Source organism: Perca flavescens, chromosome 5, assembly GCF_004354835.1.
Source record: "Perca flavescens isolate YP-PL-M2 chromosome 5, PFLA_1.0, whole genome shotgun sequence".
In the NCBI taxonomy this organism is placed as follows: Eukaryota; Metazoa; Chordata; class Actinopteri; order Perciformes; family Percidae; genus Perca; species Perca flavescens.
Window position 1 is genome coordinate 17,100,024 of NC_041335.1, and position 25,111 is coordinate 17,125,134.

The 25,111-nt window shown below is 40.6% G+C and overlaps 1 protein-coding gene across 4 annotated transcripts; it reads left to right on the forward strand.

The window, feature by feature from the left end:
- Positions 1 to 217: 217 nt before the first annotated feature.
- On the forward strand, positions 218 to 25,111 carry acacb (acetyl-CoA carboxylase beta). 4 transcript variants are annotated; one of them, XM_028578786.1, is made up of 54 exons: positions 218 to 445; positions 2,243 to 2,816; positions 6,165 to 6,297; positions 6,391 to 6,529; positions 6,762 to 6,871; positions 6,996 to 7,077; positions 7,180 to 7,278; positions 7,382 to 7,491; positions 7,604 to 7,714; positions 7,795 to 8,004; positions 8,098 to 8,268; positions 8,399 to 8,560; positions 8,646 to 8,809; positions 9,128 to 9,278; positions 9,373 to 9,476; positions 9,569 to 9,650; positions 9,740 to 9,885; positions 9,969 to 10,119; positions 10,208 to 10,342; positions 10,624 to 10,770; positions 10,847 to 11,035; positions 11,123 to 11,223; positions 11,325 to 11,413; positions 11,505 to 11,629; positions 11,718 to 11,831; positions 12,357 to 12,470; positions 12,561 to 12,650; positions 12,733 to 12,851; positions 13,191 to 13,214; positions 13,763 to 13,903; positions 14,009 to 14,108; positions 14,208 to 14,315; positions 14,418 to 14,474; positions 15,814 to 15,855; positions 15,981 to 16,196; positions 16,352 to 16,507; positions 16,714 to 16,917; positions 17,006 to 17,161; positions 17,251 to 17,373; positions 17,465 to 17,734; positions 17,868 to 17,965; positions 18,322 to 18,442; positions 18,527 to 18,637; positions 19,778 to 19,921; positions 20,021 to 20,141; positions 20,234 to 20,330; positions 20,439 to 20,535; positions 20,623 to 20,758; positions 20,845 to 21,022; positions 21,157 to 21,269; positions 21,403 to 21,557; positions 21,666 to 21,836; positions 22,144 to 22,280; positions 24,013 to 25,111. In XM_028578786.1, the coding sequence occupies exons 2-54, from the start codon at positions 2,263 to 2,265 to the stop codon at positions 24,137 to 24,139; spliced, it is 7,305 nt and encodes a 2,434-aa protein (XP_028434587.1). In that variant the 5' UTR covers positions 218 to 445; positions 2,243 to 2,262; the 3' UTR covers positions 24,140 to 25,111. The 4 variants fall into 4 exon arrangements, with proteins under 4 accessions (XP_028434587.1, XP_028434588.1, XP_028434589.1 ...); XM_028578787.1 differs by having other exon boundaries at positions 218 to 394; XM_028578788.1 differs by lacking the exon at positions 13,191 to 13,214.

Here is a 25,111-nt window from a genome sequence, read left to right on the forward strand (position 1 = left end):
GAATTAAACGCAGCAGAAGTCTCAGGGAGGGACCGTCTTTTGCAGAACCGAAAATGATTTTAACCACAGACTGAAACATCGTGTTAATACACGATCTTCGGAAGATCTCCCTCTTCCTGGGAGGAGCTTACAATAAATCCCTCCCTGCACATGTTTACCAGCGAGGAGGAGGAGGTGGTGGAGGAAGACGTTGGGGGGGCGGGTGCTGTGGGACATTTCCTTCTACTGTCATGATCATGATTTAAACCTTAACTGCGGACCGGTTCAGTTTGTGCGGAGTTTGAGATCTCGGTGGAGATAAGTAGAAAGCGAAGCATGTAGTTGCATTTAAAATAACTCTGAATTTGCAAAAAACTTATCAATAATAATAAGTGAATGCTAACTCGCTAGCCGGGTGAGTATTGCAACAACAACAAGACTGAGCTGCTGTCCGTTATCTGTAGCGGTGAGTGTAATTGCGTGCTTTTACAACTTGCTGACGCAAATAGACTTCATGTTTGATCTTAAAGGGCATGGTTCATTTTCCTGTTGGGTAAAAGATTGGTTAAGATTGAACAGTGTTTCTGTCCCAATTGACTTGCTTGAACATCCTGTTTGGTTTTAACTTCTTAAAGTCTTTTTTTTCTGTCACATAAGTTGATAATTTATTGCAAGGCAACCGTGCACTGGCATCTGTTTAGTTCAGTATGCCACGTTTAGGTCAGCATGGAGATAACGTTATAACACTTTCACTATATTTATCCTTTTTTATTATTTAGTAAAAATCTTGAAAGCTATTTTTATGAAGACATTTTCTTGAATATTGTGCCTCATCTGTTAAGTGATGGCTCAGTCTTTTCTTTTTTTTCTGTCAAAGTGGCTCTAGAGGACAGATGCCTCTTATTTATTGAATGCATCTTTCACATGAATTCAATATTAATATATTTTTCTTTGTTTTTATGAAATGCAGATTCAAGCTGACACGAGGAATCCATATTTGTTTAACACAGATTTCATATTAATATATCCCTTTATTTATATTTCTTTATTTTGAAGCCTTCAGATGCTCTTCAGCCTAATGCTGTTTGTCTGGATGTTTGGGCCTTCTCCTTCTTTCATTCCCTTAGTGCTGACCTTTACCCCATATGAAGTTGCCACACTTGGCCCTCATGGCAGCTGTTACAGACAGGCTGTTTACCAGACACTGGCTGGGAAATGTAGGCTGCCAGGCCCTGCTGGCATGGTTAAACTGCTATTTTGATTTATCAGAATCAGAAAAAGGTTTTTTGCCACAGTAAGTTACACTTATGAGAATTTGCCTTGGTGATTGGTGAATATCTAACGGACATAACATTTTAATAATTTAATAAACAATAAATACAGAAACCAAATTTATACAAATAGCTGTTTAACAAAAGAAGTTGGCTGAATGGATGGGGTGCAATTATAGGACTTAACCCTTGTGTTGTCCTCTGGTCAAATTTGACCCCTTTTCATAGTGTCTATATAAAAAAATATGGGTTTCTCAACCAAATTGCCCAAAAGTACCATGGATAGTTCCGTACACTAAATGAGCTGTAATTATGCATCAACATACGTTCCTCTGATCTTAACTACTTGCTAAAATAATTCAGAATTTCTGGGTCTTTCAACAAAAAATGTAGGCAGAATTTAATATGAATTAGTTTTATTGACCAAGACTTCCAAATTAAAGTGTAAATCTAGCGGTGATAAGTTGGCATGAAGTTGGCTAAGAAGATGTAACACAGAATTAGGTGATAATTTATACTTTATGCTTAATAAAAGCTCAGTCTCAGTCCAGATGCAATGTGTCTCTCAACCACAAATCATCCGTGGGTGCAGGGCACATTTTTAACACTCGCAAGATGAACCTATTTGCAATAACCTTCCAAACAAAACTGCCATTTATTTTATACTTATTGGCAAAAGATAAGGAGCATGTTGCTCCAAGGACGGCTATGAGCAGATCAGGTTCCCACCGCTTCCCAAAAGCCTCCGAGAAACAATGAAAGATGTTTTTCCAATGTGTGTAAAGTTTACTGCATGACCAAAAAGAATGTGGTAAATTACTGATCATAGACTTAACATCGATTGCAAACATGTTTTAATTTTAATGCCACAACAGTTATTATTATGTGGGGCGAAAGAGATAAGATGATCTTTTTAAGTTGGCTCGGTTATGATGTTGTAGATGCTGTCATCTTTTATATGACTTATAATGTTCACTTTGTTCTTGTTGCAGTCTCAGGAGGATGTCTATGAATGCTCCCTTTTGCAGTTTTAGGATTAATCCTATGGATATTGTTGCTACTGTGGAGGATTAATACCAAGGCCGTAGCAATGCCCGTGAAAGGAGAGGAATCTCCTTCTTGCTGTGGTCGGCCTGCCGCCGAGGAGGGCATGCCTGCTACACGGTCACCTCATCCGGGCGAACATTGCCTGTCAACAGTCCCTACTACCTCAACACACAATGAGGATAACAGTCCTCAGGCCAGCAGTGCCTCTGCGGGTCTTGAAGTTGAAACCGTGGACACTGAAGCTCTGCAGGCGTCCTCTGAGGTAAACTCAGAAAAGCCATCATTGCGAGCGACCACCCAGAGACCTTCCAGAACTAAAGTGCCAATGCTCAGCTCAGGGCCTAAGGCGAGGGAACGCCTCAAGTTTATTCTCGGAGCATCGGAGGATAATTCTTCAGACGAGGAACCTCGGGTCACCAAACCTCCAAGCGGTGCATCTCAGCCACCAACCTCTGCCCCCAAATCGTCTCCTCAGCAGGCGTCCTCTGCAGTGCCACAGTCCAGCTCCTCAGGCATGAAGTAAGACCTTGTTTCTATTTAAGTGAATTTGAAGTCAACTGTTTAGGGTCGGGCATGTTTGGCATGCTTCCATAAACATGGAAGCATCTCACTCATGCCAAAAAAAGCTAAAAGAGCTACTAATAAGAACTGGACTGGGTTGTTTTCTTAGGTCTGCAGAGGCTGTATTTTCTCAAAATGTGTAAGTCAAACGTGGCCACGTTGGTGACGTGCCGTTATGTTCCTACTCCCACAATCTGTGTCTTATCACCTGACTGCGTGGAGTTGATCTGCTTTATTGCCGCATGCCAAACACATGCGGCTCTATTATTGGAACAAGAGGCCGAACTAAATGACTTTGAAAACTGTGGTGTGACTCTCGGTCACAGCACGGCAAACAAAAACACTTTTCAATTTTCCACAAATTTTTGTTTTTAACTTATTTTTTACAGTGCATAGTGGAGAGTTATTTTTTTTTTATACCCAGTGATGGTACTGTATATGATCAGATGGGGTTGTTTGGTGCTCAAAGCTACATGCTTAACTTGACCTGCTTAGTTGCATTGACTTAACCAAATGCATAAAGCTATGTGTGCTAGCGGGACTTGTGTGAAGCATCATGAAGGGGAAAAAGGTAAGTGATTTTCCTCTCCCAAATCTCAACCTTAGAATCATCTTTTTGCAGTTCACAGGGGAAAAAAATGCAGCAGAAGTTGCACTTTTGCAAAATGTTTATTGGAAAATAAATCTATTTGTACATGTGTGCATCAAGGTTTCAGCCATACATGTCTAAAAACGTAGGCTACAGATTTTGCCCTTTTAAGTGAAGTGAAGTAGAATGAACACTTTTGTCCTGCCGTTGGCCTTGCCTCTTTGTATATTTAGACGACACAGCCTGTGATCTGTCACAGGGGATCTGTAAATTATTTTGCTGCAAATGTGGGAGGGGAGAAGGGAGGGAGCACATGAGAGGAAGCACTTTGTAAAGGTTTCTTTGTTTTGGTCTTAGATTTTAAAATCTAGTTTCACTACTAAAGGACCATAAAGTAGGTTGATAATGGAGGAGGAAAACTGTTCTCATGGTCTCAACTTGTTCCCATATCTCCAAAGTAAGTGCTATTAAAAGTTGGATTCAGTTTTTTGTAATATGATACTTCAGCTGCAGTGTTTATGTGCACAGTTATCACATGGTTAATGTTACAGCTGCAGAAATGATGAAAACCTGCATACCGTAATTACTCTTTATGAAAGTAGAATAGATACCGTAGCAACTTTTGCAGACGCGTTTGTCAACAGAGAGGATCGCTCCGGTGGCCACTCTGTTGTTATGTAACTGAACAAAGCTTGTCTTGGTGCACTTAAGTTTGAGGAAATAAAAAAACACTCCGGTACCCTCTAGAGGTGAGAAAAGTAAAACCCACCACAATAACTTACTCACAAAGCAGTAGAGTTATAAGCCAACAAGACTTGGTCCCTAAGTCATTAATCCAGTAAAGTATGTGTGTCTAGGTAAATTAACCCCTACCTCATGAAAAAGATCAGAAAGGGGATCAGAAGGGCATGACAACGAGCTGGAAAAGTTTATAAAAAACTAGCTCAATAAAGGAGTGCAATCTGTATTTCCTGATCAATGGAGGAGTTACGTTTAAAGTTCATATTGCTCACTGATGCAACTCAGGTGTTTCTCTGTGATATCTGAACATGGGTCATTCATTTCTATGAAGTGGCTTGTGGTGCAATTGCAACAAGAGTTTGGAATGAACGAGGTATGAGCCAGCTGATAATCATGGTACGTGGAATGATCTAATCTAGTGTTCAAGAATGGCACAATAGAACAACAACATACTCACTCAAACTTCCAGGTTTCACTAAAACTTGCACGGCTGGTTCATTTGAGATCTTTTTAAATATTTTTGAATATATATTTTTTGGATAAAAAGGAACCCCATGAGTGACAGTGTGGGCCTCAGAATTCTTTCATATGAAGATAAGTTGCACAGTGTTAATTTGAAGATAAGGTCAGAAATAAATGGCCTGGTCCACAGTTTGTCTTTGCCTGTTGAGGAGAGGGTCTAAACTTTGTGTTGGCTTTTTCATTTCCAGTGCTGTTGATCCCTTGTTGGTGCTAATGTAGTTTGTTCACAGTCCCATACTCGAACTGTTAAGTAACTGTTTACCAGTGTTAGGAGGGTTACTTTGGAAATGTTATAAGTTACCGATTTACAAGTTACCCTATTTAAAATGAAATAGTAGTGCAACTATTTCAATTACTTTATTAAAGTAATCTAACTTATTACATGTAATTACTTTTTGATTACTCTTCTAAATTTCTAATGAATGTTTTCAACTGATAACCATTTTCAAATGTTTAAACCTGGCAGTGCTAACCTTACATCAGTACTCAACACTCATTTTCATCACATGAATTAAGATTAGAATCATTTATTTTGAAGAACAGCCACCACAAAGTCAGACTTTACCTCCTCTTTTTAGTATGAGATCATTCTGAGGTCACACATTTAAAATCATAACAAAACAAATATCTATCTATCTATCTATCTATCTATCTATCTATCTATCTATCTATCTATCTATCTCATCCTAATATGACTGCTTGCAGTTACTGTAAGCTAACTTAACTTACATACTGTACCTGCAGATGTTTTCTGAGGTTGGACATCGTCACTTTTGACATTAATAGCATTTGACCGCTGGCAAACATTCTTTGCATTGTTATGTTCGAACCCTTCTCAGATTTTTGTATGAAAGGATTTTTTAAAATATTTCCAGCACTGGAATGTGTTTTTATCCATAGCCTTGGCAGATGGGTAGTACTGCAAATTCAAACAGGAGAGCCAATCAGAATAGCATCAAACTTTACTAAACAGCTGTGGCTGGAAATGGCATAAGAAGACATTGTGCACATGAAAAACATGCAAAGCAACAACATTAATATTATTCAACACACAGTATAGCCTATAGCATTTTACAGAAAATATATCCAATGTAATCATGAACATTATTTACAGGTAACTGTAATTTAATTACACATTTCCCAGTAACTGTAATGGATTACAGTTATGTATTATTATTATTATTATTATTATTATTATTGGTTATTATTTTGTAATTATTAACTAGTTACTCCCCTACGCTGCTGTTTGCCACCATGGCTGTCGAGGAGCCCTATAGTCTGATGCTTGTTTTACCTGCTCGGCTCTGACATTAGGAAGGATGATATGCAGCCTGCAGTTTCCTGGATTATTTGATATGTGTTTCAGCTGATATGAACAGAGCAGAATACACCCAGTTCATTGTGTTTTGCTGTGTTATTGGACAAGACTACTAACCAAGATTTTTATACTCCAGGCCTAGCATGTCTGGTCTTCACTTGGTGAATAAAGGACGTAAACACAGAAAGATGGATCTACAGAGGGACTTCACCGTGGCCTCTCCTGCTGAGTTTGTCACCCGATTTGGTGGCAACCGCGTCATCGATAAAGTAAGAATGAAAGTCCTCTAATCTCTATTTTTCATTGCTTGATGATAATTGCAGCATTTCCTTTTTCACAAGTGGTTTCTGTTTCTGTTACAGGTGCTGATTGCTAACAACGGGATAGCTGCTGTCAAATGTATGCGTTCTATCCGTCGCTGGTCCTACGAAATGTTTCGCAATGAAAGGACCATCCGTTTTGTCGTCATGGTTACCCCTGAAGACTTGAAAGCTAATGCAGGTCATTGTGAACATGATACTTCAGTTTGTTTTTACTCACTCAGTGACTTAGTGACAGACTTTCACATTTATAGCGCTGGCCTCTACGGTCCAGCCAAACACTATAAACTGTGTCCGAACTGTAAGCTGTTTGACCAAAGGGACATGGAACGTGATCTCTGTAAGCTTCTACTGAATAAATAAATTATTAGAATTAATCATCATTTAAATGTTACTTTTTTTTGCCCCTATAGAATACATTAAAATGGCAGACCATTATGTGCCTGTACCCGGTGGGTCCAACAACAACAACTACGCCAACGTAGAGCTGATAGTGGACATTGCTAAAAGAATCCCAGTGCAGGTACTCTTCCCCATTCCTCTAAACAACATCTTTCTGGTCTGTAACCTTTTTTCTCTTTGACCTTGCCTGCCTACCTGTAAAAAGCTGGGATAAATGACATGTCTGTGTATATCACTGTTAACAGGCTGTGTGGGCTGGTTGGGGTCATGCCTCAGAAAATCCCAAACTGCCTGAGCTGCTGGACAAAGCAGGAATATCATTCTTAGGTAAAATCCAGTTTGAAATTACAGAAAGTTCAACTTTATTTTTTATTTTGTTTATTCGCACATGTGTCAGATGTCATTGGTAACTGACTGTATTTCTTTTAGGGCCGTCCAGTAAGGCCATGTGGGCTCTTGGGGATAAAGTAGCTTCTGCTATTGTGGCTCAGAGTGCTGACATTCCCACACTACCATGGACCGGCTCAGGTGATGCTTTAACTCTTGCACTGTCTCAGTGTAGTAACATAAACTCTATTCAGTATTTGTCAGTGTTTTTATGTTCTGTTCTGTGTGTGTCGTGGTGTTCTAGGTCTAAGCGTAGACTGGGAAGAGGACGACCAATTCTTGGGCAATGTAATCAGTGTTCCTCCAGAGATCTACACAAAGGGCTGTGTTCTTGATGTAGACGATGGGCTGGCAGTAAGCATATTAAGCAAAGCCTGCACATTTGTTTTTTTATTTACCCCAACATGATTCCCTTCAAGCAAGTATCTTTTGCTGAGTTATATTTTATGTGTTTTTTTCTTTGCAGGGGGCTGAGAGAATTGGTTATCCGGTTGTTATCAAGGCCTCTGAGGGTGGAGGTGGAAAGGGTATCCGCAAAGTAGAAAGTTCTGAGGATTTTCCAAGTCTCTTTAGACAGGTTTGATGTAATTTATACCCATTTTATACAGTTGAATTTGATTTAACTCTTACAGCTAACTTTTTTTTTTTTAAATGCAGGTTCAAACAGAGGTACCCGGCTCGCCTATCTTCATCATGCAGCTGGCTCAGCATGCCAGACACCTTGAGGTTCAGATATTGGCTGATGAGTATGGAAATGCCATCTCTTTGTTTGGACGAGACTGCTCCATCCAGAGAAGGCATCAGAAGATCATAGAGGAGGCTCCTGCCACCATAGCTGCTCCCTCAACATTCGAGCAAATGGAACGGGTCAGTTTATGTCACTGCATGTGTTTATTATCCAACCCTAATTAGCTCCTCTGGTTGAGACTTGACATTTCTTGACATTCTTTCTTGTCCCAGTGTGCTGTGCGACTGGCCAAGATGGTGGGCTATGTGAGTGCAGGTACTGTGGAATATCTTTACTCTGAAGATGGAAGTTTCCATTTCCTGGAGCTGAATCCTCGCCTCCAGGTGGAACATCCCTGTACAGAGATGATCGGAGATGTAAACCTTCCAGCTGCCCAGCTTCAGGTAAAAGAAAAAAGGAAAAAGAAGAAGCAGAATTATTTCCAAAGGAACAAAATGAGTAATTATCTTGCAAATGAGACTATAGACAGAGATCCAATCTTTCCATTTTAACTTTTTGTTTCATCTCATATAGATTGCGATGGGCATCCCCCTTTATAGAATTAAGGACATCCGCTTGCTTTATGGAGAAGCTCCGTGGGGCGACACCGTCATTAACCTAGAGACTCCAGACTGCATGCCATGTCCAAGAGGGCACGTCATAGCTGCTCGCATCACCAGTGAGAACCCTGATGAGGTAAAGCTCAATTTCATCAACAAACCATTTTGTTATGTTCTTTTGATTTGCACCATTGACTCGTCATCCTTGCGCTCTCTCACAGGGGTTCAAGCCCAGTTCTGGCACAGTGCAGGAGCTGAACTTCCACAGCAGTAAAAACGTCTGGGGTTATTTCAGCGTGGGGGCAACTGGTGGCCTGCATGAATTTGCAGACTCCCAGTTTGGACACTGTTTCTCCTGGGGCGAGAATCGCGAAGAAGCCATTTCGTAAGCCTTCTTTTTTTTTTGTTTCAATGATACCGTCATATCTGATCTTTAGCCATTAAGCTTTCAGGTGTCGCCTCTCAGGCAACAGCCAGTAAAGTCCTAATGTTGTAACTGACCATGATGTAATAAAACTGTGGGAAATGCAATGACCTGCCAATAATATAATACAATCTTCGAAGGCAATTGTGTAATATACGTTTGCAACTAACGCAACTCTTTTTATAGGAAATAGAGGGTTGAGAGGGTTGATTTTGAAAAAAATCTAAATCCCATAGGATGCATGTGTTTATCAGGTGTTATATTTGCCATGTGCTTTAGGAACATGGTGGTGGCTATGAAGGAGCTTTCCATCAGAGGTGACTTCAGGACCACGGTTGAATACCTCATTAAGTTACTAGAGACAGAAAGCTTCAGAAACAATGACATCGACACGGGCTGGCTGGATCATCTCATTGCGGAGAAAGTGCAGGTAGGAGACTGAATACCTGTGCCATAAATCATTACACGGATAGGTACCTGTGTGTAGTTTGTTTGTTTCATGAAGCCACATGCTCTTCCTTCAGGCGGAGAGACCAGATACCATGCTGGGTATTGTTTGTGGGGCTTTGCATGTTGCTGATTCGAGCTTCCGAAAGAGCATGTCTGACTACCTGCATTCACTGGAAAGGTCAGTCGACACAGTGCCCTCTTATTAATGTCTCACTACAATTCTTACTGTATATTTATATAATTGGCTTATAATAATTGCTGCATCTATAGAGGCCAAGTACTGCCTGCAGCCAGTCTCCTCAACTCTGTCAATGTGGAATTAATATATGAAGGAGTCAAGTTCTGCCTCAAGGTATCTGCTTTGTTCCCTTCACACATTCCTTGTATGACTCAACCTCTTAACTTTTGCAATTAATAAATTATCATTTCTGCTGCCTGCAGGTGGCTCGCCAATCACCAACAACTTATGTCATCATGATGAACGGCTCCAACATTGAGATAGATGTCCACAGGCTGAATGATGGCGGCCTCCTGCTGTCATACGTCGGCAGCAGCCACACCAGCTATATGAAGGAGGAAGTGGACAGGCAAGAGCTCTTAAGTCCGTAGATCTGGGCTTATTTGTGTGTTTGTTTTACTAATTTTCTTCTGAATTACTTTATCTCCACAGCTACCGCGTCACTGTTGGCAACAAGACTTGTGTCTTTGAAAAAGAGAAGGATCCCACGGTGCTGAGGTCGCCCTCTGCTGGTAAACTGCTGCAGTACATGGTCGAAGATGGAGGCCACGTTATTGCAGGAGAGACCTATGCAGAGATTGAGGTGAATGTGACAGCTTTTTTTGTACATTTGATTTTTTGAGGCATGCTGTGTATTTTTTATTGACTGGCTGTTTGCCCCGTGGTTTCAGGTGATGAAGATGGTGATGACGTTGACCTTGCAGCAGTCTGGTTGCGTCCACTTTGTCAAGAGACCTGGAGCGGTTCTGCAGCCTGGCTGCGTGGTGGCACGTATAGACCTGGATGACCCCAGCAGTATACATCCAGTAAATTATTTGGAAAATTACAACTTCCAGTGCATACATTGTTCTCTTAATTGTGCCTCATAATTTACAAAACTTTATAACATTCTTCTGATGTTTGGGTCTTGGCTAAAAAGTATCAAATTAGACATTTTGGCACGTTTTGTCCTGAGTTTGTCCAGATTTACAGTATATTTTAAAGTGTTTATTTGTTTAAGATCTGCTTGATAATCAAATGATTATATTATGTGTCCCATGTTTTAATGTTTAATAATTTTTTTTCCTGCTTTCACCTCCTGTCATAGGTGGAGCTCAACACGGCCATACTGCCACCCCAACAACCACTGCCCATTGTTGGGGAAAAGCTTCACCAGGTGTTTCACTGTGTGTTGGAAAACTTGGTTAAAGTCATGGACGGCTACTGCCTTGAAGAGCCCCTCTTCAGCAGCAAGGTACACGGCAAGCTTTCTGCCACAGATTCTTCTATCATCAGTTTTATTAATTATATGTGCATGTTGATGTCTGCAGCTGAAACAGTGGGTGGCTACGCTGATGAAGACCTTAAGGGACCCCTCACTGCCGCTGTTGGAACTCCAGGAGATCATGACGAGTCTGGCAAGTCGCATTCCGTCCAGTGTGGAGAAAGATATCCGTAAAGTCATGGCACAGTACGCGAGCAACATCACCTCTGTCCTCTGCCAGTTCCCTAGCCAAAGGGTGAGAGAAGCACAGTGACATTCTGCTGGACGCAGCTGTTCTTTAAATACAATGTAATCTCATCATGTTTCTCTTTGTTTATTCCAGATTGCAAATATTCTAGACAGCCACGCAGCAACCCTACAGAGGAAGGCTGACCGAGAGGTGTTCTTCATGAACACACAGAGCATCGTTCAGCTGGTACAGAGGTTAGTTATTTCCTTTTTTGTCAGATGCAGATTGTACAGCAGTATTATCAAATAGAATAATTTTGCATTGATTGACATATGTTTAAATATTTCTGGTCCAGGTACCGAAGTGGAATTCGTGGTTACATGAAGTCTGTGGTTCTCGATCTGCTGACGCGATACCTGCAAGTAGAGATGCAGTTCCAGCAAGGTACTGGTATTCTCTAGATACTGTAGATGAGGCATTTTCTTTAATAACTATGGTTTGTTTGTCATCATTTTACTCTTGTTCTCACAAACAGCTCACTATGACAAGTGCGTTATCAACCTGAGAGAGCAGCACAAACCTGACATGAATCCTGTGTTGGAGTACATCTTCTCTCATGCCCAGGTCTCCAAGAAGAACATCCTAGTCACAATGCTCATAGTAAGGCCTCAACACTGGCATGCATACAGTAAATGAAACAGTCCTCCAGCACTTAGGTTTTAATGAAAAGACTTTGTACACTGTGTAGGACCAACTGTGTGGAAGGGATCCCATGCTGGCAGATGAGCTAATGGCCATTATGAACGAGCTCACGCAGCTCAGCAAGATGGAGAACTCGAAGGTGGCCTTGAGAGCCAGACAGGTAACATCTAAGACCGCCTGATAAGCGTCAGTTTAACACTATTCTGTCTGTTTTGAATATATTGTTTAATCAGGTTACCTTGAAGATTGATTCAAGTGATTTTTTTTTTTTAGACCATCAGTCGTTATTATAGGTAATTTTATTTATATTTATATATATATATCTCATTTTTAATTTCTTTTTGTATACTTTACAGGTATACTAGAATTTAATACTTGACAAATGAAAAGTACTGAGTATTTTCTTATTGTATCAAGAACTTTAGTGCAAAATGAACATAACGTGCATGGATCAGAACGTAAAGCGGTATGCGGTTCGGCTGCTGGTTTTTCGACATCATGATAGAACAGATATAAAAAAAAAAATGATGATGCATTTTTATATCCTTTTGACAATATATATCCTAATTTCACCCAGCCAGTCTTGTCTAATGTTTCTCAAATTTCATGAACTTATGCACCCTTTTTAACAATCAGGTTATTCCATCTGTATGGACTTGATATTATATTTGTAAATGTGTCGTAGGTCTTGATTGCCTCCCATTTACCATCATACGAACTGAGGCACAACCAGGTGGAGTCCATCTTCCTGTCAGCCATTGACATGTATGGCCACCAGTTTTGTCCAGAAAACCTAAAGGTTAGCATTGTGTGCAGGAATTTCATTGCAGTGATTGTTTTGTATCAGCTGGAATGTCAAATGAATATTGTCTTTATTTCTTTGGCACAGAAACTCATTCTCTCCGAAACCTCCATTTTTGATGTTTTGCCCACTTTCTTCTATCACTCCAATCAAGTTGTCTGCATGGCTGCCTTGGAGGTACGGTCAGTAGATCCACACATTTATTATGCATTTTTATTTCTTTATTAGTGATAATCACATGTTCTGTCTTGACTTTCAGGTGTATGTGCGCAGAGGTTACATCGCCTATGAGCTGAATAGCATCCAGCATCACCAGCTGCAGGATGGAACTTGCGCTGTAGACTTTCAGTTTATGCTGCCATCATCCCATCCAAACAGGTAAAAGGTCTCTATTTTAATAACACATAGTTCACATTCAATCATTATCACTTCCAAAACTGATACTGAACCGATACTGTATTGCCTTAACACAGCATCAAAGGCTGTGATGTGTGTGCTTCCACTGATCAAGCAGGATTTCATCAAACCAAACTTAGGAGTCCTATAAACTGCAGCTGTAACTGCTTATGGCTAACATTGAATGCAAAATGCCTTCACCCACTGGACATTAATGTGATTGTGCACAGCGTCAGCTTTCATCTAATCATAATGCCTTGAGGTAGAGTTACAGTTTGATCATCCACTGCTGACACTCACCTGTCAATCATCTGATTTCAGAGGGAGCAGCCCTACTCTGAACAGGTAGAGTAAAGCTCCTCCCAACCAGCCAAACCATCTGATCGTGTGTATGTCTCATAGCAATGCATGCACAATGCATTGTGTTGCTTCTTCCCTTCTGTTCTGTGAAACCAGAAACATTTCTTTGAGGACTCCTCTAACAAGTCCTTTTTAATTCACTTTTTAGCTGAGCTTCTCCATGTGTTTTTTTTTTTTTTTTTGTTGCTTAGCAAAACTGAGCTTTTTGAGAGGTTCTTCCTTTTATATATTCCATGTTCCTCTTAAAAACCTCAAATCCTGAGATTTTGTTGACTGCTACCAAATGGGGAGCCTGTATTCTCCAGCATCAGACACATATAGAAACAATTGCTCTTATAATTCAATCGAATATATGAAATATACCTATCAACTGTATGTAATCATACTTTCCTTTTGTCAAATAGATAAGAACATCCAGACTTGCTTTAATTGCTCTTTGTAAGAATATTTGTACTCTTGGCTGGTCAGTGTTTTTTTTGCTAAAGCAAACCTCTCTATGTGCTAATATAGTGGCTCTGTTGTCCTGTTTTCAGGGTTCCAATGCCAGTGAGTGGATCAAGCCATTTTCAAATGAGGCGGCAGAGCAGTGAGCTCTTCCTGGAGGGAGCCTTGTCTCCACCTTGCCAGCGCATGGGCGCCATGGTGGCTTTCCAGTGTTTTGACGACTTCAAAAGGTCACTATAATTTGTCTTTCTCTCCTATTTGTCATTGGCAAAGATGTATAGATCAAAGTAAAAAATTATGTATTGCATGCTGACGTGTTTGTGTTTCTTTTGCAGGAATTTTGATGAAGTTCTCTCAAGCTTTGCGGAACCCATCTTGGAGAGTGCCCCGTTCTCAGAGTCCTGCTCCAGTCTCTTTGAGGAAGAGAACTTCAAGGTGAGTGTGGTGGGTGTGTAAGAGTCACTGGCTTCTCAATAAAAAGTCTGTTTTCATCTGTATCTCTACAGCCACCAATTTCTTCTACATCCTCTACAGAACACGAAGGAGAACCCAATCCACATCATTAACGTGTCCATAAAAACAGCCGACGCAGAAGATGACGACGCCTTGGTTACAGCCTTAACTGCCTTTGCTCAGTCAAAGGTGAGCTAGCTTCTTAACAAATGACTGGTTCTTATAAATGTGAGATATTGTGTCAGTATTTAATATTGAACTGAAAATTGAGTTGTTGTTTTTTTACTACAGAGACTTGTCCTCTTTGAATATGGAATCAGGAGAATCACATTTTTGATTGCACAGAAGGTAATTCAACAACAATCTCAGCAGGTCCACTATTGTCATTGGGTCCACTGTATCACTTGCATGTATTCAGATTTTATTATTTATTATTAAATAATTTTTATTGTTATTTACTTTTTATTATGTTTTCTTTTAACAAACACAGATAAACAAAAGTGATGCATACAGTATGTGCCAACTGGAGAAAAAAACGCACGTAACGCAACGTTAAAAATAAAATTGGTGGGGTGACCTCTAGCTCACCCAGTAGAGTGTGCGCCCCATGTAGGCTGAGGCCTTGGCAGCGGCCCGTGTTCGAATCCGACCCGCGGCCCTTTGTTGCATGTCGTCCCTCCTCTCTCTCCCCTTTCCTGTCTCAATCTATCCTGTCGATTAAATGCCATAAAAAGCCCAAAAAATAATCTTAACCCCCCCAAAAAAAAAAAAAAAAAAAACAACAAATTGGTTGAATACAAAAAACTTTATTGTCCACAGATGTAAACATTTTTCTTTGGTTTGGTCACCAAGAATACAAGAGAGACAGGACATCTATCTCCAAATGCGTTGTATAGTTTAAAGTTATTTCTTTTTTTCTATTCTATTTTAGTTTATGTACCTCTTATTATTTGTCTGTTACTTTCTATTCTTATCTGTATTTATCTATGTTGTTTCTGTTGCACTGCTTCATATCTAACATACATCTATATATTATATTCTATGTTATATAGCTGTATTATACGACATATTATATATCACAAAGTTATACTATATTGTTATATTGCTGCACTATACTATACTACGGTGTATATATATTTTTTTTATAGTGTATATACTATGTTAATATGTTACATTGACCCTTGTAATATATTCTATTATATTTTAAAACTCTGCTGCTATTATTTACACCACTCACTTTATCACGTCATCTATCTCCAAATGCGTTGTATAGTTTAAAGTAATCTCTTTTTTTCTATTCTATTTTTGTGTCCGTTACTTTCTATTCTTATCTGTATTTATCTATGTTGTTTCTGTGGTACTGCAACAACTGAATTTTCCCACTTGAGAGCAATAACAGTGTATCTAATGTATAGTGTAATGTAGAGACTCTGTTCTTAGCATAGCTGTCCGCTCTTGTGAACCATATATCCAAATTCCAGTTAAATTCTTGTATTGTCTTTAAGCTAAAGGTAATGCAGCATGGTGTGTCTGTTCATACCCTTTTATACTAAAATATATTTAGTTGCTGCACTCTTTTCGCTCAGTAAAGTTCCCGGTATAACTGCTTTCGACAAGTAGATGTTTACTCTGAAAGTACCCTTGCTTGGTATCTGATTATTATTATTTTTAAATGTCATTTCAACAGCGAGAATTCCCCAAGTTCTTCACTTTCAGAGCTAGAGATGGGGTAAGTTTTTTTTTTTGTCATTAAAGAACATGTAATTGTAGAATGATAATCAGATTGCAGTTAGTTAATGAGCTGATATGCTGCTGTTTGAGGAGCTGTGTGTGCCAATCTGTGCCTCTCCTTAGTTCCAGGAGGATCGTATTTACCGCAATCTGGAGCCGGCTTTAGCATTTCAGCTGGAGCTCAACCGCATGAGGAACTTTCAAATGACAGCTGTTCCCTGTGCCAACCACAAGATGCACCTGTACCTCGGTGCTGCTCGTGTTCAGGAGGGGGCTGAAGTCACAGACTACCGCTTCTTCATACGAGCTATTATCCGCCACTCAGATCTCATTACAAAGGTAAGCGGAGCAACGGTAAAGTACAGCTTATTGATTCTTTAAACAAATAGACATGATGTTTTCCCACAGCAAAAGGGTTATTAGTGCCTGATTAAATAAAATGTTGTAATATTTGGTTAGAAGTAATTATTTAAACTCTTTTTATACACAACCAGGAAGCCTCCTTTGAATACCTTCAAAATGAAGGAGAACGTCTTTTGTTGGAAGCCATGGATGAGTTGGAGGTGGCCTTCAGTAACACCAGTGTCCGCACAGACTGCAACCACATCTTCCTCAACTTCGTCCCAACTGTCATTATGGACCCCTCTAAAGTCAGTGACCAGCACGTTTATGCTACCATAGTGCTGTATTACAAGTATCATTATTCATGGTTGCACACAGGTCTCACAATCCATGTCAATTTGCTTTTGTTTTAGAGGTGTTATTCTATGTTCCCTCTAACATTTAATATGACTTCTTCATATACAACGTTTTAACTTGCAGTTTTTTTTTAACATCCTCTTCTTGGGACCCTCAGATAGAGGAGTCTGTTCGCTCCATGGTGATGCGCTACGGCAGCCGTCTTTGGAAGCTGCGGGTCCTGCAGGCTGAGCTGAAGATCAACATCCGTCTGACACCAACTGGGAATGCTATTCCTGTCCGCCTGTTCCTCACTAATGAGTCTGGCTATTACTTGGACATCAGCCTGTACAAGGAAGTCACCAACCCCAGTTCTGGACAGGTGAGACAGTGGACTAAAACGTGGTATGTTGCAGGAGGTTGTTTTATTGTCCTTTTTGGTCAAATGAATCACTAATTTCCTTTTTCAGACCATGTTCGAGTCATATGGAGATAAGCAGGGTCCTCTGCATGGCATGCTGATCAACACTCCGTATGTGACCAAAGACCTGCTTCAGTCCAAGCGCTTCCAGGCTCAAACTCTGGGGACTACATACATCTATGACTTCCCTGAGATGTTCAGACAGGTATGCTATCTCACTGAATTAGGGTTATTTTTTTGTATTTTTTGTTTTGTTCCTAATTTGTCTGACTTATACTAAAAATATCCCTGTAGGCACTGTTTAAGCTGTGGGGTCCAGGGGACAAGTCCCCTAAAGATGTGCTGATGTGCACCGAGCTGGTTCTGGACCATCAAGGTCTACTCGTGCAGATGAACCGCCTGCCTGGAGACAACGATGTAGGATGCTTTTTTAGAGCATTTATGTCATTTCGGTCCATGCTTTCTTAGTGTGATGACGCTGATGATCACTATAACCATTTTTCACCAGGTGGGAATGGTTGCCTTCAGGATGAGGATGAAGACTCCGGAGTACCCAGAGGGCAGAGATATCATTGTCATCTGCAATGACATCACTCACATGATCGGCTCATTTGGTCCTCAAGAGGATGAGCTGTTCCTCAGGGCGTCTGAGTTGGCTCGGGCCGAGGGCATCCCCCGCATTTACGTCGCAGCAAACAGCGGAGCACGCATCGGCCTCGCGGAAGAGATCAAACACATGTTCCAGGTGGCCTGGATTGACCCCACTGACCCCTACAAGGTGACCCCTGAAATGTATTTCTCTTAACGGTTGCATTATACATTAGTGGAGGAAATGACCCCGGGGAATACTGTAGAAATATCTATGTCCAGTTTCACATTTCTTATTAGAAGTTATTTCCATTTGTCTGTAGGGTTTCAAGTACCTCTACCTGACACCACAGGACTACACACGGATCAGCTCCACCAACGCTGTTCACTGTCACCATGTAGAGGAAGGAGGAGAGTCCAGGTACAGGAAATCACTGGTTGTTCTCATGAAATAGGCTCTCACAGAGTGTACCCCAACTCGTCAAATACTGACGCTTTGTCATGGCCACTGGCATTAGATACCAAGGCACGAGGCACTCCTATGACCACGCGGCCGGCCCGTCTATCAAAACAAAGAACAGAGAAGCGCGGATTACAACACACAGAGAAAGTGTGACTTCATTCTCTGCTAAGGATGTCAGGATGAATTTGTTTACTGCTATATTAATTTTCTGAATATAGAGTGCAGCCCCTTTTAAATATTTGACACCCTTAAGTCGTGTGGGATAATAGAGTTTTATTCTTCTTGGTCTTCATCACTGTGCCCATCTGTTACAGGTACATCATTACTGACGTCATCGGGACGGAAGAAGGTCTCGGGGTTGAGAACCTGCGAGGTTCTGGCACCATTGCTGGAGAATCCTCTCAGGCCTATGAGGAGATTATTACAATCAGTATGGTGAGAATGTGGATCTGATTTCTCTGAGTAAAATAAGCCCATCCTCTGTAAAGTCTTCCTGAGTCACTTTTTATGTTCTTGCAGGTGACGTGTCGCGCTATTGGAATCGGAGCCTATCTGGTTCGTTTGGGACAGAGAGTGATTCAGGTGGAAAACTCTCACATTATCCTGACTGGAGCAGGTGCTCTTAACAAGGTGAGTTGGTTTAACAAATGCCACTGATATTGATAAATAAAAAATATAGTCCTTACAATAAACACACTTGTTATATTAGACCTGGTCCGTCAGGGTTTGTGTGCCAGAAATTGGCTTTCCCAAGATATTAGGATATTTTGCTATGCATGCCATCTGTTGTGAATGTTGTCTGCAGTGGGATGGTTCATCAAATTGGAGAAATAGCTAGACAAAACTAGCCTCGTGAGACCGTCCTGATCTCGCGAGCTCCAGTTTTCCACTCGCAGATCAGTCTGGCATCTTGAGGCAAAGAAAATTTGGAGCCGTTAGCCAAACGACCGGGCCAATCAGCGTTGGTTTTGAGGTGGGTTAGGTGGTGATAGACAGATGGTTTATCCAATCAGCTAACCAGTATTTTCAGACAGCGGTAGCCCTAATTCTGTTAGCTGCTCGCTAATGCTTTTTTTCTCTTGGATCCTTCTTTTGGAATATGTTCCGGGAACCTGAAATGGTGACTTTTATTCCTAAATTCTCGTTACACAAACGGCAAATCTCCTTTACCGACATGTTGCTTGCATGCTGAGCTAACGAGCTATGCTTTGCCTGCAGCAGCAGGGGCGGGCTTGTGGTTGTATTTTCATACGCTTTGTGGATCTGATTGGTTGATTTGGCCCGTCTATCACCAACATAGGTGATAAACAGATGGATCATCCAATCAGCTAACCAGTATTTCCGCCCCTTCCCAAAAGTTCTCCAACGGAAAGTTCCCAGATGGATATGCCGAGCAAATGCGAAGCAATCAATCTGGCGGAGTCAGGTTAAGACAAAACATGCTGCAGACAAATCTAATCTAAAGGGAGATTACTTTGTCAGTCTCCTTAAGCACCTTTAACATCTGCTGTAGGCTTAATGGATACTGTTGACTTCAGGTTAGGGGTTGTTTCAAGATAGGCAAATGGTCAGAAGCAACTTGAGGTACAGAAGGTGGTGAACACTTGAGAAAGAGGAAGACTGGACAAACTATACTGTAGCTGCAAACTGTCGCCTTAACTCTTCACTATTGAATGACATGTTTGTGGCTGATGTGCAATTTCCCAATTTGTGGTCAGTTAAAAAAAAAAATCCCTGACCGTGGTCATTGAGGTCCCTGTTTCTGTGCAGGTTTTGGGCAGAGAGGTCTATACTTCCAACAACCAGCTGGGAGGGATCCAGATCATGCATAATAATGGAGTCACACACACCACCGTGCCGGATGACTTTGAAGGCGTCTTCACCATCCTCCAGTGGCTCTCCTATATGCCAAAGGTTTCGCTGAATGTGTGAAAGTTCATGTAGCTTTTAGCTCTATAAAAGTAACCAAATAACCCTTCAGATCACTAACTATAATGCTTCTCCTCCTTACAGAACAAACACTCCCCTGTGCCTGTCATATCAACTACTGATCCGGTAGACAGAGAGATAGAATATAGTCCTACAAAAGCGCCGTACGACCCCCGCTGGATGCTGGCTGGGAGACCTCATCCCAGTGAGTGCTAAGAAGTGATTTTCACTCTGAGAGCATTCTATTTCAGTAATCAGCCTGTTAATTTCCGTTTTTGTCTGCATTTGTGTCATTAGAGGTGAGAGGTGCCTGGCAGAGTGGATTCTTCGACCATGGCTCTTTCATGGAGATCATGGAGTCTTGGGCTCAGACGGTGGTAGTGGGCCGAGCACGGTAAATCTGTTTTCACTCAATGTACACACTCATAAAATATTATTTATATGTATGTGTTTTTTAAACCTTACATTTAAATCGCTTAATACATCTGTTGAATGAAAACAGGTTAGGAGGAATTCCCCTTGGTGTCATTGCCGTTGAAACACGCACAGTTGAGTTCACTGTCCCAGCAGATCCAGCAAACCTGGATTCAGAATCTAAAGTGAGTAAATGTCACCACGTGTTTATGATTTAAAACATTACATCACAGTATTTCAGCTCTGCCCTTGTTTTTGTGTGTTCATGTCAGGTTCTGCAGCAGGCTGGCCAGGTGTGGTTTCCAGATTCCGCCTTTAAAACAGCTCAGGCGATTTGTGACTTCAACCGGGAACGTCTGCCTCTAATGGTGTTTGCCAACTGGAGGGGCTTCTCTGGTGGAATGAAAGGTATTCGATTAACAATACACTTTGCAGACAGACTGCATTACATGCAAGAGATTTTGTCATTAAATATAAAATTCTGTTTTGCCCAGATATGTATGACCAAGTACTGAAGTTTGGGGCCTACATTGTGGACGCCCTGCGGACTTTTCATCAGCCAGTGCTGGTGTACATCCCTCCACACGCTGAGCTGAGAGGAGGCTCATGGGTGGTGATAGACCCCACCATCAACCCACTGTGTATGGAGCTCTATGCAGACAGGGAGAGCAGGTACAGTACATGAAGAAATCATGTTTTTTCTAATGCTTATTTTATGGAGTTCCCAACAAAACCAACAGATGTGTGTGTGTGTGAGAATAACCAGTTTCTGCCTTTGTTGTTCCTGTTATGCTTTTTGTGTCCAGAGGTGGTGTGCTGGAGGCTGAGGGTACAGTGGAGATCAAATTCAGGAGAAAGGACCTGCTAAAGACCATGAGAAGACTGGATTCAGTCTATGCTAGTCTGGTTGAGCAGCTTGGTAAATACTATTTCTTTCTCAACTCACTGAACCACATGCATTTATTTTCCTTTTAATTGCAATAAGGCTGGGATGTTCATAACGTTACTGGCAAGACGTGAAGTCACGTAGTAACTCATTTCTGTCTTTTCAGCTTCCCCAGAGCTGTCTGACAAACAGTCCAGAGAGCTCGAGTCAAAGCTCAAAGCCAGGGAGGAATTCCTGTTGCCCATCTACCACCAGGTGGCAGTGCAGTTCGTAGATCTCCATGATACCCCAGGGAGGATGCAGGAGAAGGGTGTCATCACTGTGAGTGATTACTGGCAATGTGTCTGTAACATTAGATGCAGAAAATAAACTTGTATTTAGAGACGATTCATGCTTTTTAAACTTACTTTACGTTGATACTCTTGACAGGATATTTTGGATTGGAAGAAAGTGCGGACCTTCTTCTACTGGCGTCTGCGCCGGCTCCTGTTGGAGCAGGTGGTGAAGTGTGAGATTCTGAAGGCCACCAAGGACCTTGGCGACGGACACATGCAGTCCATGCTGCGACGCTGGTTTGTTGAAACCGAAGGAACAGTCAAGGTATGTTCAGACCGTGAGAGACTACTGTCACCTGAAGTAGGGTTATTGGTTCAAATTCTGCCCCAAAACATTTTAATTATTAAAGTTTATGGGCATGGGGGAATAGTTGTGTGACATTACAGTTGTGGAGTGATGCTATTTTCTTTACCCCAGTTAATTACTGTGAACATTATCAACACTTTCTTATTCTATATTCAGTATCAGTTTTTGCCTGTGGCCCACAAATCATGTGGTTGCTTTTGTTTTTGAGCACTTTTTTTGTTAAAACTGATGAGAGATTTAAAGGTGCTTCTGTCTGCTTTTCCAGGCCTACCTGTGGGATAATAACCAAGCAGTAGTTGAGTGGCTTGAGAAGCATTTGACCAAGGAGGATGGCACTCGATCCCGCATCAGAGAGAACATTGAGTACCTGAAAAGAGAAAACACTTTGAAACACATCCGCAGGTATGCAGATACACTCACACATTTTGTGACCTATTGATGTGGGCTTATTTTCATTGCCATAATCTTACCAATGCCAAAAAGCTGAGGGTCACATCTTAATAAATTAGGGCTGAGCAACGATAAAAAAAAATGTAATCGCATGATTTCCCTGATTAATCGCATTGTTATACGCAAAATCCAATAATGAATTCAAAAGTAGTGTGTAGCGCAATTTTATTTTAAATGTTCTGCCATACGAATGAAAGTGCCATAACATTTGTTCTGCAAACACTTAATATCAGCATTTTGTTTATACAGTAGTAGTTAAATAAAATATTTAGTGTAAATCTCAACTTAAACAATGTAATCAAAGCAAATACAAAATTAAAGCTTATTGCCACTGCCAGGGCATTAATGTTATCCTGTTTGTTTTTTATAAAATAAAACTGCCCACAAAATCCTGAGCGACAATCATAACATTAAAACAGCAGAATTTTTTTTTCTTCTTATATCAGGGAGTAGCATAACCAGTCTATGTTCAGTACCAAATGTCCCTGTTAGAGTGAGGTGAAGCACAAATGTTTCAGCATAATGTCTCTCCTCTGTTTTCATTATAGTCAGAGCATGTGAATGCAGCGCCCACTGTTCATCAATATAATGCACTGTAACTCCGAGGTAATTATGATTACCCAGTGAGAGTAACACGTTGTAAAGGTGTCACTTTTGCAGTCCTCTCATTTTCATACAACTCGTGTATTCTTCTTGTGATGGTGCGTCTTGAGGGAATCTTATACCTGCCGTCATTTGTTGTGATTCTCAGACCGACGTCTTCCACAACACTAATCGGCATGCAGTCTGTAGCTATCCACTTCGCTATGGTATTTGTTAGCTTCTCTTGCCTTTGTTTATCTATACTTCTCCCACACGCTGCATCTAACGTAGTCTGCCGAAGCCTTGCGCCACTGTTTGTTTCGTTGAATGATTTGCTGGTATCAACGGTGTGTATTGCATTTAGGTGATATTTCCGACTGGAAACTCTGGTGATAAGAAAATTCAACTTTGCAGTGGTTACAAATAACCTTGGTTCTGTCGACTGCGCCGTCTGGAAGAACTTAAAAATGAAAATGGCCTGTAAAAGTTCCGTACCCTTCTCCATGTTTGTTGGTTTGTTTATTCTTTTCTTTTCCGGTTCCTGTAAGCGCGGCAGCAGTGAGCAACAGACTTTTACAATAATAAAAGAAATAATAAAAACGGCGTTAATGCCAATAAAAAATTGTCGGTGTTTAATTAATAAGTTAACACGATAATAACGTGTTAACTTGCCCAGCCCTATAATAAATCTTAGAATGATTTTAGCTGTGGAATGTTAGCTTATACATTAAACATAAATGGATGAAGCACTAGCCAAGAGAAGCACAATGACTATCAGTTTGGTCAGTTTTAGCTAACATGGTCTGAGGAATTTAAATCCGCAGCTACACTGACCAGATATTTTCATAAATAATTTAAGGGCTAAGTAAAGCAAGAAGTTTCCATATATTAGCTGTTATGTCCATCCTATAATTGAAACCTCACTGAGACGCATGCTGGGCTTGGCAAGGTAATCTAATATTGATAGAGTCAGACACGTCTGATTTTCTGACAGAATAAACTGCAGACCAGTTTAAACCAATTTTTACTATCTTTGCATTTTCACCACTTACAATAAATTATTCCAGCATGTTTAATAGCTAAATGATATCTTGTGTTCCAGCCTGGTGCAGGCCAACCCTGATGTAGCCATGGACTGCATCATCCACATGAGTCAGAATATCACTCCATCCCAGAGGGCCAAGCTCTCGCATCTGCTGGCAACTATGGACAGCCCCAGCACCAGCTAAGCCAAAGGGGCCTGTTCATCTTATATTATTGATAGGAACTAAAAACACTGTTATAGTTGATTGTGCTGTATAGAGGTGAAAAGTGACTTATTCTTCAGCAACCACACAACCACTACACCGCTCTGTCTGTTGTAAACATTGCGGTTGAATGGCGTCTTCACAGGGACGTCGTAATCCGTTCCACTCTTGACTGACAGGCAGAGAGTTTGTCTTACATTTGTGAGGTAAGTCATTTCCGCTGCTTGTTCACAAACAAGAAACTACTACTGTTACGCACATTTCACTTGGCTGTATTTGCACATAATACAGGTAGTCTGTCTGTGTTTAATTTGCCTTACTAGGCTCTTTAGTCTATTGAGGCCACAGTTATACAAGATTCATGAAGTAGGAGTCTTCATATTTAGGTGCTGGTTGTCACGTTCAATAGAGAATCTTTGTTAAACTTTGAATGTAGCTGAGACAACTGATCAATTATTTTGATGAATTTTCAAAAAGAACAAAATCATATATCTGAATCGAAAAAATGTGCCAATAATTAATTCTGTTTCATTTCTGTGTTGACTAAAAATATGAATTTTTTTTACCAGTATTGTAATGCAGAAATATAGAAACAGATTAAGTATTTTCTAATAAGTATTATGGATGTCTATCTTTTCATTGTCACTTTCAGTCTGTTTATGTGTGTCTATGCTGTAATTTTGTATGCTAAGACAATGTTATGAAAGATAGGAGATACTGTGACACTGCATGTGATGCTTCTGAGCTTTTCTTTAATTTTTGTTGATATATCTCCGATATAATACAGTAATTCTTAAGACTCAGGTTGGAAAATAATGGCCAAAGTGATGGCTTAATTTGCCTCACCTTTGATCAAAACATAAGCCATGACATTTCATTTGAATGTATGTAAACACTTTCCTGTGTCTTGTATTCTACCAAAGACTGTTTGTTAATAAATGTCATTGATATATA

What these genes read in the sequence shown, in the direction of transcription:
- acacb (XM_028578786.1), top strand. Translation starts at nt 2,263, where the DNA reads ATGCTCCCTTTTGCAGTTTTAGGATTAATCCTATGGATATTGTTGCTA. An exon ending in TCCTAGTCACAATGCTCATA is followed by an intron (nt 11,630 to 11,717) that starts GTAAGGCCTCAA and finishes TACACTGTGTAG; the next exon opens with GACCAACTGTGTGGAAGGGA. An exon ending in TAGTCTGGTTGAGCAGCTTG is followed by an intron (nt 21,270 to 21,402) that starts GTAAATACTATT and finishes CTGTCTTTTCAG; the next exon opens with CTTCCCCAGAGCTGTCTGAC.